This window comes from Anoplophora glabripennis, unplaced genomic scaffold (genome assembly GCF_000390285.2).
Source record: "Anoplophora glabripennis isolate ALB-LARVAE unplaced genomic scaffold, Agla_2.0 scaffold943, whole genome shotgun sequence".
Classification (NCBI taxonomy): Eukaryota; Metazoa; Arthropoda; class Insecta; order Coleoptera; family Cerambycidae; genus Anoplophora; species Anoplophora glabripennis.
In genome coordinates, this window is record NW_019418820.1 from 8,579 (window position 1) to 27,901 (window position 19,323).

The 19,323-nt window shown below is 32.4% G+C and overlaps 2 protein-coding genes across 3 annotated transcripts in view; one reads left to right on the forward strand and one right to left on the reverse strand.

Moving 5' to 3' along the window:
• Positions 1–6,122, forward strand: part of LOC108915862 (rutC family protein UK114-like) — an 11,191-nt gene extending 5,069 nt beyond the window's left edge. The window contains exons 2-3 of the mRNA XM_018722006.2: positions 979–1,208; positions 5,927–6,122. Of these exons, the coding sequence (XP_018577522.1) occupies positions 979–1,208; positions 5,927–6,051 (355 nt within the window). The 3' untranslated portion in view covers positions 6,052–6,122. The remainder of the gene's footprint in view (positions 1–978; positions 1,209–5,926) is intronic.
• Positions 6,123–7,049: 927 nt separating this feature from the next.
• The window catches only part of LOC108915864, a 30,051-nt gene continuing 17,777 nt past the window's right edge, over positions 7,050–19,323 (reverse strand). Inside the window, exons 2-3 of one of the 2 annotated variants that reach the window (XM_018722008.1) lie at positions 12,049–12,574; positions 7,050–7,627 (exon numbers count right to left, since the gene is read on the reverse strand). In XM_018722008.1, coding sequence (XP_018577524.1) covers positions 7,438–7,627; positions 12,049–12,574 — 716 coding nt within the window. In that variant the 3' untranslated portion in view covers positions 7,050–7,437. Of the gene's footprint in view, positions 7,628–12,034; positions 12,575–19,323 lie in introns of both variants that reach the window. The other variant, XM_018722010.1, reaches the window with a different exon arrangement.

A 19,323-nucleotide genomic window follows, 5' to 3' on the forward strand; every position in this document is an offset into this window, starting at 1 on the left:
GACTAGAGATGGGCGCGAGTGTCATTTCATTTCTTTAGAACTAAATTAACTTAATTATTTTCTCGTTATTTAACCTGTTCACATGATTTATGGATTTTAAATAAAGGGTACAAATCTTCGCGAGGATAATACGATATATTTGCTATACATAATAATTATATTTTGCATAGTTTATACACAATACATTTTTTAACGCGTACACATCTCTACCAAAATTTGACCTATTCTTCGGGGTAAAGACACACATTGTCCGCTCTCTAATAATTACTTCAACTAAACTAAAGCACTCCGCCAACTCCAAATAAGGACTCATTAAATTACGGAATCTTTCCAAAGCTGTTAAAAAGATAAACAATCTATGTACGTAACCTTGGAGTAATAAATAATATTAGTCTGAGTACGTAACAGCAAAATTAAATAAAATAGGCCATGTCACATGCGCATATCCGTGTGTCACCCACAGACATCTTAAAAAGATACAGAATGTCAATGTCAATCTTAACAATGAGCAGGGAGGTTAGCAATCATGCGTAGATGAAAGGTTGTACGAATAGTTTTGAAATAAAATGAATTGAAATTCTAACCACTATTAAAATAAGGTAAAATACTCTTGGAAAAAATATGGAGCTTTTTCAAAACTTTTTGCAATTTTGTCCTATAGGGTAAAGTCTCATTAAGATTTTATAATTTAATTTTATGCTAATTTATGACGGTTCCTGAGCATAAAATGCAAAAAATGTAAATACCAACGTTTGTAATAATGATTGTCCCAAAACTACATTAAACGATAACTGAATAAAAATATTAACAAGCTCGTATTCTAAAAAAATTTATCGATGTCTGTTCTTATCTTCATTCAAATATACTCAAGATACAATATACCCAATTGAGTCCTATGCATTTTTAAGATATTATATTTTAATTTGCTAATTTAATTTTTTTAATGTGATTAAATAAAATATTATTTTTTGTTTGTAGTCAAGCAATTGTCGTAGACAATTTTGTTTTCTTATCTGGAGTTTTGGGTATGGATAAAGATACAATGAAACTTGTAGAAGGTGGTATTAGAGCTGAAACTAGACAGGCGCTGAAAAATATTGGATACATCTTGGAAGCTGCGGGCTCTAGTTACGAAAATGTCATCAAAAACACTGTAATGTTGAATGACATAAAGGATTATGGAACCGTGAATGATATTTACAAAGAATGTAAATAAATTTTTATTTTTTTCAGATGTACCTAGTCGTCGGAATCGTATTCAAAAGAATATAAATATAGAGTGATTCACAACGACTTCAGGATTTTGGTGTAACCACAATGAACTGGAAATTGCTGATATGTTCAGAGAAGAACATATCGATGAACCACCTTATACAAATTTTGAATTTTTTTTCCAATATTCATCGTCATCGTTGTGAGACACTCTGTATAGGCATTTTTATACTGTCAGTGTCCATTAAAAAATAAGCTTCGATTTGAAGTAAGCTTAAACTCAACCTTTATTATGAAAACCACCAAAAAAATAATTTAGTGAGTATATTGAGTTTACAGTATTAAATGGTGTATAATAAAAATTAGAAAAGCAGAAGTATGATAGCGAAGCTTATACAAGGTGTTTTGAAAAGGAGTATCACTAGCAGAAATTCAGAGACTGAAGAAACATCAACAAAAAATAAGAAAATATTTCCCTGTGCACTATCGGTCTATCGTAATGTGTTTTTTTTGAGATACAGGACGTCAATGGTAATTCTTTAAAATAAATTTTTAGTCATATTTTTTTTCAACAAAACGTACTTAATAATGCATTCTACTATGTGGCTGCTAAATGAGTTAGTGTTAACTTTTGACTGTCTGCTAGTACAGTCGTTAATAACTTTCATTGTTGAATAGTATTAAGTGAAAAAGCACTACACGTTTTTTTTATGCACACACCATTGACTTTTATCCCTTACTAAACATCACGTGATGAATGTTCTTTTCTACAATTTTGTTTCCTGGTCTTCCAAAATATTTTATTCCATTTTAACTAATACTAATATACTTAATTTCTTAGTCAACTGTGTTTCTCCTTAAAAAATGTTATCTTGCAGTTTTAGAAAAAGTATAATTTTTATGTAAAACTAAATTTAAACAAACATCCCCAAAGTTCAAATTTTTAAAATCATCTTTGATGACTTGTATCCCAAAAACAGAAGACGTTTAAGCCATGGTATCATCTAAATTGATGCCACATTTTACCAAAACACAAAATCTTCTACCGCTGATTGCCTATTATTCCACATTTCAATCACCTGCTCTTCTATTTTAATTTTACCCGTCAAACTTTCAAGGCCGATTGATCTTTTCAAAATAAACAAAAAAAAACAAAAGTAACATGTTTTACTAATAGGTACGTTTTTTAAATGTTCTATGATTTTGCCAAAATATTGTTGATTATATAAATTTTTGGTACAAAACCATAAGTAGGTACTACACTTTTCGTCACTGGGTGCAACCTAGTGTAATCAAAAAATACTCCTTGAATATAGCTGCTTTCCTTTTGACAGAAGTTAATTTACTTTACTAAAAGAATCTGGATATAAATATGTATCTCTCGATGTATCTAAAGATATATGATCAGAAACTTTATTTTGAATTTCATCAAGTAAGTTGCTAATCTTTGGTATAGATTCTTAACTAAGACGCTGATGGAAAGCAACTAATGTCAGCGGATGTGACGGACCATAGATTTTATTTCATTTTGTTTAAATTTCTCAACGATGAGATATATATGATTATGGAAAGGAAACAAGAATGAGTTCGTGCAAAATTTTATATTACACTTATTTTTATTTATACTTCGTTCTTAACAATAACATTCATTATTGAAAGTTTGGCAGTATTCTCTAAAAAGTACTTACTGAAGATATACTAAAGTAGGTACTAATGTTTTACTTGAGAATGGTTTGTCCAAATTCGTTAAAGCATTTTACCACCCAGAATAACAAGACCTCCACACTTCGTTAATTATTTTTTTTGATAGATGCTCGTCTGTACTTTGCTTTAGAACTTGAGCTCTTCAATTTTCAAAAATTTTTCATCTGCGTTTACGGCTGTCTATTGTTTTGATAATTTAGACAACTTGGAAATTGGGTGGGTGTTACAAGGACAATCTAATTAAAAAAAATTAAAACTTTACCTGTGTGGTACTGCGAACAATATGCTCTTCGGCGAAATGTAAATTGACAAACCTTATTATTTTTTCACAATTTGCATAAATCTTCATTTTCACTGTTTCCTGGTCACAAAGGCACACAACACGTACTAGGTACTGCTTTTAACCTACACACGCGCGTTTATTTAAACACCGGCACTACACAAACAAAACCTAACCTCAAATTTACAACCTGATTTAATCCATCGAAATTACGCGAAGTTTTAGAACAAACACTTATTACACACATCAATTATATGTAAAATTATTTAAAGGCATGTTTTTCAATATAATTAATATTATAATACTTTTCAAAATAATGAAATAAAACTAACAACAACGCGCGCGACGCCATATAGGAACTGGAACTTTGTAAACTCAAAAAAGGGTTCTACTGGTATATCGTCCTCAATGTCATATAATGGGTCTAATTGCGAAAATCCCCAAGATATAGTCAACGCCTTTGCTAGTTACTTTTCTAACTCCTTTATTGATTCCACCAATTTTGATTTAAATTCACAATACTATGTTAACGATAATGACATCCCACATATTCCTGAAATTACTGAAGATAAAATTTTAAAATCTATAAAGAAACTGAAAGCAAATATGACAATGGGTCCAGACAACTTGCCGGCCCTTATTATCAAGGACTGTGCTTGCTTATTTTCCAAACCGTTATGCACGATCTTTAATCAAATCCTTAAATCTAACACCTTCCCTGATTTATGGAAACAGTCTCGTGTGTGTCCGGTTTATAAAAAGGGTAACAAGGAGGATGTTGAAAACTACAGACCTATTGCTATTTTATGCAACTTTTCTAAATTATTTGAAATAATTATTCGCGAACACATTTCTTTTTATGCTAAAAACCTAATTGTTCCTGAGCAGCATGGTTTCATGCCTGGTAGATCAACAGTGTCCAATCTTGTGTGTGCTACTCAATTTATTGCCGAGACTTTGGATATGAGAGGTCAGGTGGACGTTATATATACTGATTTCACTAAAGCCTTCGACAAATTAGATCATGGTATATTACTTCGTAAATTACACAATTTTGGTATCAATAATTCTCTTTTACTTATGTTTAAATCTTATTTATCACATCGTATTCAGTTTATGCAATATCGTGGTTACAAATCAGACATATTTAGTCAAACATCAGGCGTTTCTCAAGGGTCAGTACTAGGACAACTATATTTAATTATTTTTATCAATGATATAGCGCGAAACTTTAAGGTAAATTTTTTAATGTATGCTGACGATTTGAAAATTTATACTAATGTCAACTCTGTATCTGATTGTAATAGGCTTCAGCACAGCTTGAATTTGCTTACCATTTGGTGTGATAATAATCGGCTCCCCTTAAACGCTTCGAAGTGCAATGTAATGTCTTTCTCCCGTAAAACTAATTCTACTCTATTTAATTACAGCCTACGTGATCAGGTACTGGTTAGACCTGAGCATATTAAGGACTTAGGGGTCATCTTTGACCCAAAATTAACCTTCTCTGCACATATTGCTGAATCTGTCACAGGTGCTTACAAAAATTTGGGTTTTATTCTCCGAAATAGTAAGGACTTTAAGAATATGTCTACATTACGTACCTTATATACGTGCTTTGTTAGACCCAAGTTGGAGTATGCCTCTGTGGTTTGGTCTCCCTATTATAATAGTTACATAACATCATTAGAAAAAGTGCAGAGGAGGTTTCTTAAATCGGCCAGTTTTATCTTAGATGGAGTCTATCCAGCTCTGGGATACCCTCAGGAGTTGTTATTGGATAGGTTTGAAATGCATAGTTTAATTAAGAGGAGGGTTATGTACTCGATAATGTTCTTGTACAAAATTGTCAACCACGATATTGATTGCATTGAGCTTACAACACAAATAAATTACCGTGTTCCTAGAATAAATGCCAGATCAAATAGTTTGTTTAATCTTCCTTCTTCGCGCACTAACATGTTGCGGTGGTCTCCTTTACATCAAATGCTTTTTAATTATCATAATATGGAGAATAGCCTGGACATTTTCAATACTTCCTTAGCACATATTAAAAGAATTTTCTATTCTCACAATTGAGTTATCGGATTTTTAATTTCTTGTTAGTTTTTTGTATTACCTACTTATGTTGTTGTTTCTGTTGTTGGTAATGATTTTAGATATATTAATTCCCATGTGACTTTACCGTTATGCTATTTTTTTATTGATTGACTGACCATTGTTTCTGATTAAGGTTTGTAATTTTTATTTATACTTTTTAAATGTTTATGTTTCTTGTGTTAATGTGTATTTATTGTAGCTGTAATATTCATCCTGTAATTGGGTTTCTCCCGTTGGGTGAATTAAATTAAATAAATAAATAAATATAGGTATCAGTTAAAAAAAGTACCACAAGTGTGACGTTACCAAACAAAAGAGCATCAGATGTAAGTCCTTGAAGTTGATTAAGGGACTATTCGCACTTGCCAGAACCGAATTGGTTACTGCTCATCGAACTAATGTTAAATTATTCGTTCTTTAATAATGCTTTGATGACGGCTATCCGGCTCTTGCAAGCATGAAGAAGCACATAGATTTTAGTTATGTGTAAAACTAAAATTAGAAAAGCGCCTTTTTAAATCTGAATTAATTTTAAATTCATTGTATCTATTACAAAATGTAGCATATATTGTATATACATTTATATACTTTCGTACATAATTTTCAAAAATATACATTTTTTATTTTCAGTTTTTAAGAAGGATTTTCCCGCACGTTCCTGTTACCAGGTGGGAAAACTACCATTAGGAGCAAACATTGAAATTGAAGTAATCGCAGTCGCGGGAAACGCTAAAACTATTCAGTTAAAACTTTAGGAGAATATTAATTTTACCAACTCAGACCCAAGTTTATTATTATTTTCAATAAATAAATAAATAATATCGAATTGACTTTGTCCCTCTTTGAAATAGACTATACTCCCCGGTCGAAATTATAGAGAGTGATTCATCGCTAGCTTTTGGACTAGTAAGGGGGATGAAGCGTGCCGGGAACGAAAATCCATTGGCGTATCTGCGTAAAAGGCAACAAGATATAGAAAATAATGAAAAAAGATAATAAAACATTATATTATATTTTTTACGGTTTGCTGTAACAGGCACTTTGATCCATTTTAATTATTACAGCATTTTAAAACGTCCCAATTGTGTTTTTTTAATTTATAAATTTATTATAGCCATGGACGCTTATGCTATGACGTTTCTCAGGACGGGTTAAATCAAGTCCGTTTACACCCACTAAAAAAGCATTTCCCTATTCCCTACCAAATGCAAAAGACAGATATAGAATATAGATCGACGTTCAATGTAACTCGGTCTCTAGACGATCATAGATTCTATCGATGTGCGTAGCGAACGGCACAAAGATAAATAATATTGAACCGTATAAAAATCATTTTATATTTTATACGCATTATGGTAATAGTGTTTTTATATTATGTCTTAGTCACTCTCTATAATTTCGACTGCGGAGTATAGGAGAAAACTGAAAAGTATAATGTGAGGTTTTCAGTTTGACAAAATTATTACTGTGTTTAGTTTCAGATAATTCAAATACTGAAAGTAATTTCACTTTTTGTGAAAACAATTCTGCTGTAAGAAGGCAGTATCAGATGGATTATCCCAAAGAGCAGTGACGTGAAATTTGCTTTTCAATTATGAGATTTGACAACAATGCATAGCCCATTTCTCAATTTATTGTGCATGCGCTGTGTCTAACATGTGTCATTATTTGAAATCACACTAGCTTGTCCAGCTGTGGGGTAGGAAAATTATTAAAAAAAGGTTTTTAAAAAATTAAGTTCTCGCGACCGAATTTGAAAAAATAAACTATTGAAACGTGTTTCTAAAGGTCAAAGGTAGCCTCAGTGTAAATACTCCCCACTTAAAGTTACGCCCTGTATATGCCAAAAGTATTTCTGCCTAGTTTGCAAACACCCACTGAAACCCAGCTTTAATGCACAATTAATTTATTAAAAAACATACATAATCCGAGTCAAACAACAATCAAATTTGTATACTATTACTATTCATTAAATATAAAAATATAAATATTTATATAAGTTATATATGTATATATCACTAATAAAATTCAATAAATATCATCTTATTCTTTAGTTAATTTGAGATTAGAGTTAAGATAAGCAACAACATTAATATTAAACGAATTTACTGTATTGGACTATTGTTTATTTATTTATATGTTCATGGCTGATGATTCTCGTTATCTTTCGTCAAAAATTTGTTGATCATAGTTTCGTTGTGGTGTAAAGGTTCGGGATCTCCTTCGTATTTATCGGGTTGTGTAAAAAAATTCCGTTCCATTTCCATGGTCTTAATAGTTCCTCGAAGTAAAATTGCATCAGCGGCTGCTTCCCAGAATGTAGGCGGAAGTCTACAAAATAAAGATTTTTTAAATTTATTAAGCATGCACCACACTAACCAATATAATTCAGAGAAAGAAGGAATAGCATTAGTGAAAATAGAAGAAGGAAAGCCTAGTATAACATTAAATGTCATAAATAATAAAAAAAAGCACCGCACAAAACAAATGGAAAAGGGGGTACAGTCAAATGGACTGAAAATGTAGCATTTTGTACTTCATAACATCCTGATCAAAAGTCCTCCTGGACCCAACGTTTGAAAATGGCTAGTTTTAGAGACATAATGTGTCAAAAGTCAGAAATATCGGTATCTGCTGTTATGAATGGACTGAAAATATAGTATGTTGTAGTTCATGATATCCTGATTAAAATTCCTCATGGGCTCAACGTCTCAAAATGGCCGATACCGATATTCCTGATCTTTGATCCTTTATATCTTTAAAATTGTCCATTTTCAGAGGCTGGGCCCATGAGAAATTTTGATCAGGATGTCATGAACTACAACATACTACATTTTAAGTCCCTGATCTCAACATATGTTAGAATATGTTCCATCCAATGTTCCAATTAAAGAAAAGCTTTTACCTTCGGACAAGTGGTGTTAAATGGGATGAGGTAAGCTCGATTTTCAATCGAAAGTATTATCTTTTGGTTTTGACAGAATCGACTAACGACGTCATCAATTATATTTTTTCCAGAAACATACCCAATTTTTTCCTGTTAAAAGGCTCTCTTTTTGTGATAAACTTTTATTAGAGAAATTTTTCAGTATTACTTCCCCATTAAAAGTTATAAGCAATATCGTCCTAAAGAGTCGCGAAAGAAATCCTACCTAAACATCACATTAGATGTGGAAGAATCAAGTAGTCGTTGGAAAACAATTGAATGTTCGTTGTTTAAAATGCATAAATGTCACAAAATACTTGTCTTTACTCAATACGAACGTCAAACGTATACATTTTTGCTTACAAAATGTTTTCTGATGCAAAAAAAGTTGAGCACCTATATTGCTAATTTACGGCGAGTCACAAAAAAAATCAAGAAGAGCTGTATAGTTATATAGGTACCCAGAGCGCCTCAATCCTTACCATAGAACCTTTAGAAGATTGGAGACGACCTTGCGACGAAATAAAGATGCATTTTCTGTTCGGAAAAATCAAACAATTGACCGAAGGGTAAGAATCAATGTTAATACAGCTAGACTGTTAACAGTATTTCGAACAAAATCCACGAAATTCTATACGGTAGGCTAGCCGAGAATTGATTTGGATAAATCAGCCGTTTAACGACCAGAAAAGACCAATTTTTTATGGGGAGTTGAAGATATCGCAAAGAAAGAATAATTTTGTGATAAATCAATGTCATCTGATAAGTCATTAAAACTCAGTGCTTAACTATACCCATTATGAACATTCCATTATTTCTTGGCACGGAACAAATGTCTAAAAGTCACTATCAAAGGAGTACATCAACTATAGGTTTCGTTTGAATATTTTGCCATTTCCTCTTATGTTAATGTAGTGCAAGGTATTCGTAAGGTCAGAATTATTAAGATAGTATATCGAACACGCAGCGATTTAAAAAAAAAAGAATCTTTAGGTAATGAAACTTTTCAAAAATACTTCTTTTTCCTTAAAATATTATGGGGTATTCCATACCAAATCACTGAGGTCGTGACCGGACCATTTTTAACTTTCCTGATATTTAGGTATTATTTAGTACATATTCAGAGCAGATTTCATGAATTTTTTCAAATTTTAATTTCAACCCCTTTAGAAGTTATGAGCCTTTGTAACTTGGCAAAAACTAAATACTTTTTTTAAGATCTTCTGTCTTTGTCAATCGTACAACCGATTTTTGTTTTGATCTGAGCTTCTCACAAACAAGATGAGTTTGGTCAAACTGTATATACAGGGTTAACTATCACTTAGTACATAAATTTTAAGTGAGGATAGAGAAAAATAAGATTTAACAGAATCGACCTTCAAAAAATTTCCAAAATTGTTTTTAGAGCTGAAAATATTTGTTTTCTAAACCTCAGTGAATCTCCTATTTCACGACGGCTATGACCGTCCGTCAGACGTGAGATGCGAATTTCGCATACGGCAACGGTAGTGAAACAGCGCCGCGTTGCCACGTGTATCGATTATCCGCGAAGAAGAAAAACTTTTATTTACAACATTCGTTTTCAACATCCTTGTAGAGTTTTACACTAATAAATAATATTAAAGACAAATAATTACTTACTAAACGTAAGCACGTGAACAAAAACACAAACACCGACAAAGCGACAAATTATTTGAACTCAACAGCTATTTGTTATGTCGTAAAGTCACCTATTGAACATTTGAAACAGCCCCATCTCTAGGCAAGTAGCGTAAGGTGTACTTCATACATCTCGTTTTTAAACTTATTCTGTTGTTCGGGAATTAAATAGTGATATTAGTAATAAAAATAAAAACAAAAATCATCGATGTTCACATAAAATAATTAGTACCTACCTATTTTAAGCTGTAAGTCCCCGGGGTATTTACAGTTTTCTGTAATAATTCAGCAGTACGTATCCAGGCCACTAGATCAACTTGTGTCTCGCGATTTTCAGGTTATGTTTACGTACATTACAGTTATCAAGGCATTGTAATGTATGCAATTACACATACGTTTTCCAGTGTCCCAGTAAATAAATTCAAGATTAATTAAAATGAACGTGAAGAACATGCGATGTGAACAAATCTAAAGGATTTTTGGAGAGTCGAATGCAAATTCAACGCCGCTACGGATATCGGACATCAAATTAAAGACGCGGGTGATTGGTGCATTCCGATTTCTCGATTATTATTCCTATTCACTTCAATGGACATTTTAATTAATTGTGCGTGGTGGTGTTTTATTGTTACTGTGTAGTCCTAACGGATCTGCAAAAATGTTGTTTTGATAGTATGCAACAACGGAACTAAGAGCAATTGTAAAATTCTGCAACGATCTGGATTAACATCTGTCAAGTATTAATAAAAAATGTTTAGTTCTGTCGTGTCTACAATGGCAACATGTCAACGCCGCTAAATATTGCTGAACAGTTGAGTGAAATTATGTCGGATGACAGTTCATAACCGCCGATTTACCAGGAACAAAGGGGGTTTTGCCCCATTTTTTAAACATCGAGCTAAAATTCAGAAATAATTTTTTTATTACCTTTTAGTCCTTCCTGACCGCGTGGTTAAAATTTATGTACTAAGTGATAGTTAACCCTGTATGTTATCGAGTAACTGATCAGAAACTATGTTCAAGTCCAGTTGTTGAAAAATTGTAGAAGAAGACTGTCTTAAAAGTCGTTACTAGGGTTTCTGATTTCTCGGCCTTTTTTTTTTCTCGTGTCTCGAGAATTCTCGACTAGGAATTCCCGGGAATTCTCGGGAAATTTCTAAAACTTAAAAAAGTTATAATTTTGGTATTGCAATGCGAAATATAAACATGCTATTATACTTAACAATCATCATTAACATTTATTATTTATTCAGTATTTTTATTAATTACTTATGTTTCTACTTCTACTAACAAAACTAAATTAAACTTTGAGTTTCTTCTTAAAAACCTTTAACTTGTTATTTTTATTAAACACTCAATATACTTATGATTATTTCAATGTTTTTGAATCGTAGTTTTCTTTCAATAATAATTATTAATAATCATTAATCATGTAATCTTTTAATTAAATAAATAGTAAATAAGGAATTTAACCAAAGAAATCTTAAGAAAAAACAAGCTTTAATTTAAAGATACAGAAGCGTTCTTGCTATTAATTTATCACTTCAACATTAGGAATCTGCTTACAATAAAATTTCTACACAGACTTATAACTAGGTATGTACATTAAAAAAAAAGAATCATCAAAGTAAAATAAGGCCTTAAAAACTTAAAATAAATAAATCATGAGCTGGTAGAGAAACCATTTTAACCGCTCAGTTATTTGTCGAGCAACGAATTGAACGCATGAACGAAACCAACTCCAGTCAAGAACTTAAGACGCGCGTGAATTTTAAATTTCTCGATTTCTCGATTTCTCGACACTTTTTTCTCGTCTCGAGTAAGGCCAGATTTCCCGGGAATTCTCGCTTCGAGAAGTCTCGACCAGAAACCCTAGTCGTTACCTACTCTCGTTTTCTGTCTGTTTTGGCGAGAAGAATGAAACTTAAAGTTTGTTACAATAGGGTATGAGTTAGATAATGTACTAGGTAGGTATTCATTCTTATACATATACTCTAATCTACTACGGTGAGCAGTAAAAGATTTCTGGTGTACTACTACTATAAAAAAAATGACTTATAATACTTTGTAATGAATGATTCGTGCATTCTACTCTAGAAGTATTCTAACTACGTTCATCTAGAGCAAAAAAACACGATTTGATGAACACTCACATCAGACCACTTACTCCTCCTTCTTAATTTCCTTCTTAATCTCCTTCACAGGCGATGGTATCGGGGTACTTTTCAACTCTTCCTGTACTTTGTGCCCCACTTCGGTGACACTGTCCCCTAACATATCAAAATTCTCAACAATGTCATCTTCAATATCGTCTAATGTCTCTGTAACACTCTCCTTGACGTCACTGGCTTTCTTACCAACTCCTTCCTTTACGGTGTGGACGTTCTCAAAAACCGTGTCTTTGGAAGAAAAGAACTCTTCTTTAGCGTTGTCTGCTTCAGATGCCAAAACCGTTTCGGCCTCCGAAACTGCCTCGGCAGCTGCATCCGAGGCGTTTTCAATAAGCTCACCTTTCTTCTCGTCTAAAGTGTCTACAGATTCTTTAACTTTGGAAGAAGTGAAATTTAATGTTTCCCCTATTTTGTCCACTGCCGTTTCCACTCCTTTCCCTGCTGTATTTGCCGCTGTTTGCACTGATTCTTTCACGTGTTGAATTCCTGTTTCTATGCCCTCCTTGGCAGTTTCCCCAACATCTGAAACATGTTGATATTAATCAGACATTTGAGTTACATAATATACAGCGTGAATCATAATTAGGCGAAAAAAATGTAACCGAAACTTCCGGCCAAAACAATATAATTGGTTAAATAAATTTTTGTTCCAAAATAGTTCCTTACAAATACACGAATTACATTTTTATGTGATTATTGAGTTTTTGCAATTCTATTAAAGTGTCAGTGCAGATAGATAGATACATTGATAGAAAATCCTTTGGAATCTTCTATTTCTTTTAACATGTGGGTTGTTTAGTAAATAATGATGCGGATTTCGAAAATTTCACACAATCATATTATTTTCAATATTAGACCCATATATTTTTTAATTTTACCATACTGATGATTGCAAGTCACTTTTACTTGCAAGACTTGCAAAGACTTTTAGTATTTTGCTGGTTCTTCACAGAAGAGTAGCAGTTAATAGCGACATTTACTACACCAAATTTCAGAACGATCTGTCAAATATTCTGGAAATATTAATAAAATGCTATTTTTCTTTATAAACATCAGTAGGTACGTTGTATCTTTGTAAGGAAGGTACAAAGGCTTATTCACTAATTATTTTCTTTGAAGAGAAGAAGTGTGGGTTAATTTTTTATATCTACTTTTGACTTGCCCTGTATATGTCAAAGAACAGCTACAGCTATTACAACTTGACATATACAGGGTGTCCCATATAAAACTTTTCACCTGAACATTTCGTTTAATATGAAGTTTTGAAAACACTTAAAAACACGTCGATTTTTAATTTGAGTGGACATCGACTTTACATTATTTTGCAGCTGTCATCCCTTCGTAGATCGAGGTATCAACTTTGAAATTTCAAATGGCACTACAGGGCGTGTGATACATCGTTTGAAAGCTCTTTTGATACTGACTTTGAATCCGTAAAAAAAACATTGAAATTAAATTTTTGTATTTTTATATTTAAAATTGTTTATAATATATGCTTATATTGTGCACCCAGTTGTTCTTGGCAAATATGGAGCCTGTCTACGAAACATCTCCTTACATTTGCAAAAACTCTCTGGTGTTAAATTCCGACATTGGTTTACAATACGGTGTCTTAAATCTTCAAAATTTTCGGGTCGACTTGCAAAAACCACTGATTAGAGATGTCCCCTGAGAAAAACGTCGTTGAGACTCAAATCAGGAGACCGAGCTGGCCATTCTATAGCCCCACGCCTACCTATCCATCGTCCTGGAAAATTCTGATCCAAGTAAGTCCGAACTCGTCTCTCAAAATGGGGTGGAGCTCCGTCTTGTTGATCATCATTCTTCAGAATTTCTGTGATACGATCAATACGATCTTCCAACAAACGTAAATAGCTGGCTCCAGTCAAAGTGCCATCTAAAAAAAATGGATCAACTACGTATGTGATTACCCAATATTCATGCCCAGACGTTCAGCTTTTCTGGATGCTGAATGTGCGATTCCCTAACACAATGAGGGTTTTCACCCGACCAATAACGAATATTATGTCTATTCACTGTACCATTGAGAAAACACGTACACTCATCACTGAAGCAGATATTGTAAAGTATATTGATTTTCTGTAATTCTGTTAGACATGATATCACAAAATTCTATTCTTCAATGCGGATCATCCTCGTTCAAACAATGCACAAGATGTATTTTGTACGGATGCCATTTATGTTTTTGCAAAATCCGATGAACGTCCGACTTAGAGATCCCTTAGTAGTACGCTCTAACGATCGCACGGATTGGTGTGGATTCATTGTCAGTTAGCCCAAAATTCCTACTTTCATTAATTCGTTAGGAGGATTGGTTTTCTTAGGATTTCCTACGGACCTAGTTTCTCGAAATTTCTTCACAATCTGGCTCACGTACGTATGACTTGTTTGGTGATCAGGATGCAACTCATTGAAAATTTGAGCAGTTTCTCTAGCACATTCATATTGTTTTTCATAAAGAAAATTTATTTCAACTTTTTCAGCTAACGAATAAACCATAATGAAAAATTGATAAATGTAAAAGTTACACTTTGATTGTAAGCCGAATATGAGATTTGATACAGTTGTGTGTGTGTGTGTGTGTGTGAATGTGGATTGATGGCTGGTAGTACCAATTAGCCAGAGCTATTTCGGGACAATAATGCTCTTTCTCTTTTCTTCATGGATATGGATATTACACTTCATTGTTTTCATATATGTACAAAGTGTTTTCAAAACTATTCTACTCAAGATTTACATTTTTATATCCTTTCGTTTTTGTTACAATTTGTTTATGTTAGTGTCTGGGTTTATAATATACCTATTTGATTTTGTTACAATTTATTTGTTAGTAGGTAAATTTCCTTGCCATATCATATTGCATTGTCGTCATATTCTATTGTATGGTTGTTGATAATTTCATTTTATTTTATTTTTGTTTCTTGATTTTTTTTTATTTTTTGTTAAATTTTTTGTCGAAATTATTTTAACAAAAAAATTCCATAAATTCCCTTCTCGTTCCAAACAAATTTAAGTTAAACTAATATTCGGAGGATTTTTTTTTATTTTTTGTCGAATTTTTTGTCGAAATTATTTTAACAAAAAAATTCCATAAATTCCCTTCTCGTTCCAAACAAATTNTATTTATTTTTTTCCTCCCAACAATTCTACAATTTAGATTATTTACTTTTACATATTTTTTATGCAATGGGTCTTATGATTATTTACAATATGTTATTATTATTTGGTTAGACCACTGCAACTCAGATTCTAATACTGGATCTTTTGATGAATCCAAATATACTGTTGAATATACTCATATTGTCTGACGCCAGTAATGTGATCAGATTGAATGGAGCTTCTGCTTTTAACTTATATATTTCTTCTAAAAGTAAGTCTCGATGCGTTATTTGTAGTGGACATTATAGTATTATATGTTGTAAATCTCCTATTTCACCACATAAACAGTATGGACTAGCAGTTTGGCCAAATTTATGTTGGTATTTTGGATATAAAGCATGGTTTGTTCTTAGTCTGGTTATGGTTTTTATGAATTGTCTGTTTACTAGGTTGTGAAACCATGTCTTTTGTTCTATGGTTGGTTGTATTTGTTTATAGACGACTCCGGAATGGGAGCCTTCATAGATATTTTGCCACTTTAATTTGAGATTTCTTCAAAATATCGGAGTTAAGTCACATGCTGGTACCATGCTTTCAGTTGTTGTTCTTCCCGTTGTAGCAGCTATTTTTGCATAGTGATCCACCGTTTCATTTGATTTGATGCCGATATGGCCCTTTAACCAGATTTGATACAGTTGAAAATGGTTTCAACCAATAACACATTTCCGATAAAATAATATCGAACAAAAAGGTAAAATGGAATAGAATGCAATGGAATTCATAAAAAATTATTATCAGAACTTCAACCTTCTTTACGTTTCGTTTATTATTGTTTTTATCATCTGAAGTAGAAACCTTTTTGCAGTTTAATAATTAATGTTTTCAGTGGTTAACACATGCTATAAATTAAAATAAAACAATTTTAAATGTAAAAATATTAAATTCCAAAAATTTAATTTTAATGTTTTTTTCTTGAAAACGAATAACAATTTTTTTATTTTTTTTTTACGGATTTAAAGTCAGTATCAAGAGCTTTCAAAGTTGGGACCTCGATCTACGAAGGGGTGGCAACTACAAATAAGTAATGATGTAAGTCGATGTTCACCACAAATTAAAAAGTGACGTATTTTTGGAATTTAAAAGAAATGTTCAGGTGGAAAGTTTTATATGGGACACCCTGTATACGAAATACGCTTCGTGAGCCACAACCAAATTTATTTATGTATACATTCTAAATAAAATTGAGAGAATTATATTATATTATATTATTTGTACAGTAGCGTAGATGCAGGGAGATAGTTGAGGTTCTTTTCAAAATTCCTAAAAATATCTTTAATATCTTCATCATCTTCAAACGCCTAAATTTGTCAAATTTATTCTACTCAGAACGTTATTAAATACACAGGATTTAAAATGATATTTTCGTGGGTTAAGAAAAAATTTAATTGCAAAATAAGTAAGTAGTACAAGTTATAACTTTCTAAAATGTGATTTAATTAGTAATTGTGGAAAAAGCGTGCCCAGATACTGCGAAGGCGATGGCACTTCAGGTGGTCAATGATAGATTTTGGAACGGGCGTGAATCTTCGTCATCGCTAGACCTGAGATAAAAAAATAGAAGTAATTTTGACAACTACTGTCAAGTTGTTTTTTTAGTAATATACTAAATTTTCTCTAAAATGAAAAAATACATTTTATATGTATTAAGTTTAAAAACTATTAACACGATTCTATAATGATTTCCCATAAAGTAACAATGCCACTGAGTGACCATGTATACGCTACCTAACTGCTTTTAAAGGAATTTTAAATTGAGCTTAAACATGCGACTGCTGTAAAAATATATTTAATGCCTGTGGGTAATTATCACATTTCACAATTATTCCTTTATATACGGCCTTAACAGAGCCCTTGAAAGGGGCTTTTTTGCAATCAGATTACAATTCGTACTTTTCAAAGGTCAAAGCGTCAATGAATCAGTCAACGGAGTTAGTATTTAGCTTAAAGGTAATGTATTTGCGTGAGCGGCAGCAGATCCAAAAAAGGTTTTTTAAATCGCGTGTGGATGTCATACACAGAAATACTTTGATGTAGCGACTAAACACCGTTATCAGAACTTGGATACAACGGAATATAGTTCGTTCCTCAGCTGCACTGCAAATATAAGTTAAAAAATTCATATTACGTGAAACTTTATGCATTTGTAGACAAGCGGAAGTCCATTGCGATTTTATAAACATACGAAGTCTGCTCAGAAAATAACCGAAGTTTTTGAATTACGCGCTAATGGAGATATTTAGTGATATGCGGTTGGCAGCATTGCGTTGTTCATAAACTTTTTTGGTCTTTTTTCCGATATTTTCCAGGTGGGAAGCTTTAATTGGCACACCCTGTATATTATATTAACAAGTTCTGTGGGAGTTTTCGCTTTTCTTCGTGATTTCTGCTTTATGTTAATGATTTTCCTGATTATATCTATACTACAATCACAGTTTCTGCTAGCCCCCCTAGGAACTTTGAGAATAATGTAACAAAAGCCAGATCCTTGTAATTTATGGGGCGGTTTTCAGAAGGGCTGGGGCTCAATAGTTCTATTAGGCCTCCTAAGAACAACCACGGTCAGACGAGGGTTAAGTAGTATGTGCGCGTATTTGTATTTAGAGAGTGATTTGAAGAGCTTTTGTCGTGGAGACTAATAAATTTACAAACCGATAATTAGAACAACCCCAAAACACTTCGGGTTAAGTAACTCCTTGAAAACGTATCACCATGTGACAATTATCTGTTGCGTCCGGGAGGCGCCAGGCTATGCTGGGACAGAACAAAGAAATAGATACTTTTAATGTAATTTAATTTTTAATAACGCGCGAAATCTATTCCAAAGAACGTAGGAATTCCAAGAATAAATGGTTGGAAGTTGTTAGAAAAATAATAGTAGATCAAATAACTGGTTTTTAGCCGGATTTTCCAAGCTATAAATATAGATTGAATGAGATGAACTAATCCATCCCGTATTGCTACACGGAGTCACTAGAGGAAGGCTAGGGTTACTTGTAAGTCCAGTTAGTCACAGAATTATTTATATAAATGTAAATTCAGTCCATTAGATAACTATTAACATGGCATAGTTATGCCAAAGCGTCCCGATATTCAGGGTTCCCGCCAGTAAGATAAGAACATAAACGTCTGGACCCAAGAAATGGGCGTGTCGAAGCGAGGTGTCGAATTCAGGAGAGATCTCCGAAAAAACAGGCAGTTTTTCCTTGGGTTCCACATTGAGCAGTCTACTTAGTTTTAGAGTCTCGGGTTAATTTAATAATGGATAAAGTCATTCCAAATTTTGCTATGGATCGCGCATTGCCTGAATCTCGGTACGCTGTCGCGTGTTAACAACAACTCGGTATTACAGTGTAATTTTTTTATTCCATATGCTACCAAACAATATAAAAAACATTGATTCATATAGCAAATTTAAAAATAAAGTAAAATAATTTGTATTAGATGTCTATTACAGTGTGTCAGAATATTTTAAATTTGAAAATAATATTAGGATTCTCGATCATAGGTACATATTGTTAAATATTTAATATTTCTGTTTCAGTAAGTTATAAAATTAGTTTAGTCCCTCATTCACCTGTTTTTTTTTTTAATTCTCGCATGTTGTGATGTAAAGTTAGTTAATTGTATTATTTTTAATGTGTATTTACAAAATTTACTTGCCTTATATACATTTCAGTGTATCCAAAATAGTAAAAAATAAAATAAATAAATGTAAATTTTTAACGAAGTACCAATGACAGGTTATGGCGAAGGCGCCAATATCAATTAGTACAGTTTCTCTGACTTGACACTTTCTCTTGAATTAATGTGGATGTGGTGTTTCTTAAATAAGATAGATTCATACTAGGATAGATTCAGGTTAGATAGATATCAATATTCTTCAGAAAATTATTTACTGAAATCTTCGATACAGCTAAAGTTACTGACGCATTATTAAAATGTTATCGAATTTTTAAAATTAAATCATATACTAAAGGTTTACAATCTTAGTTCATAACTAAATCCTTACAAATCACGTTTAAACACTTTTTGGTAAGTAAATTAAATTTTGTGATACAATTTTATTTCACCTGTAAATACATATATATATA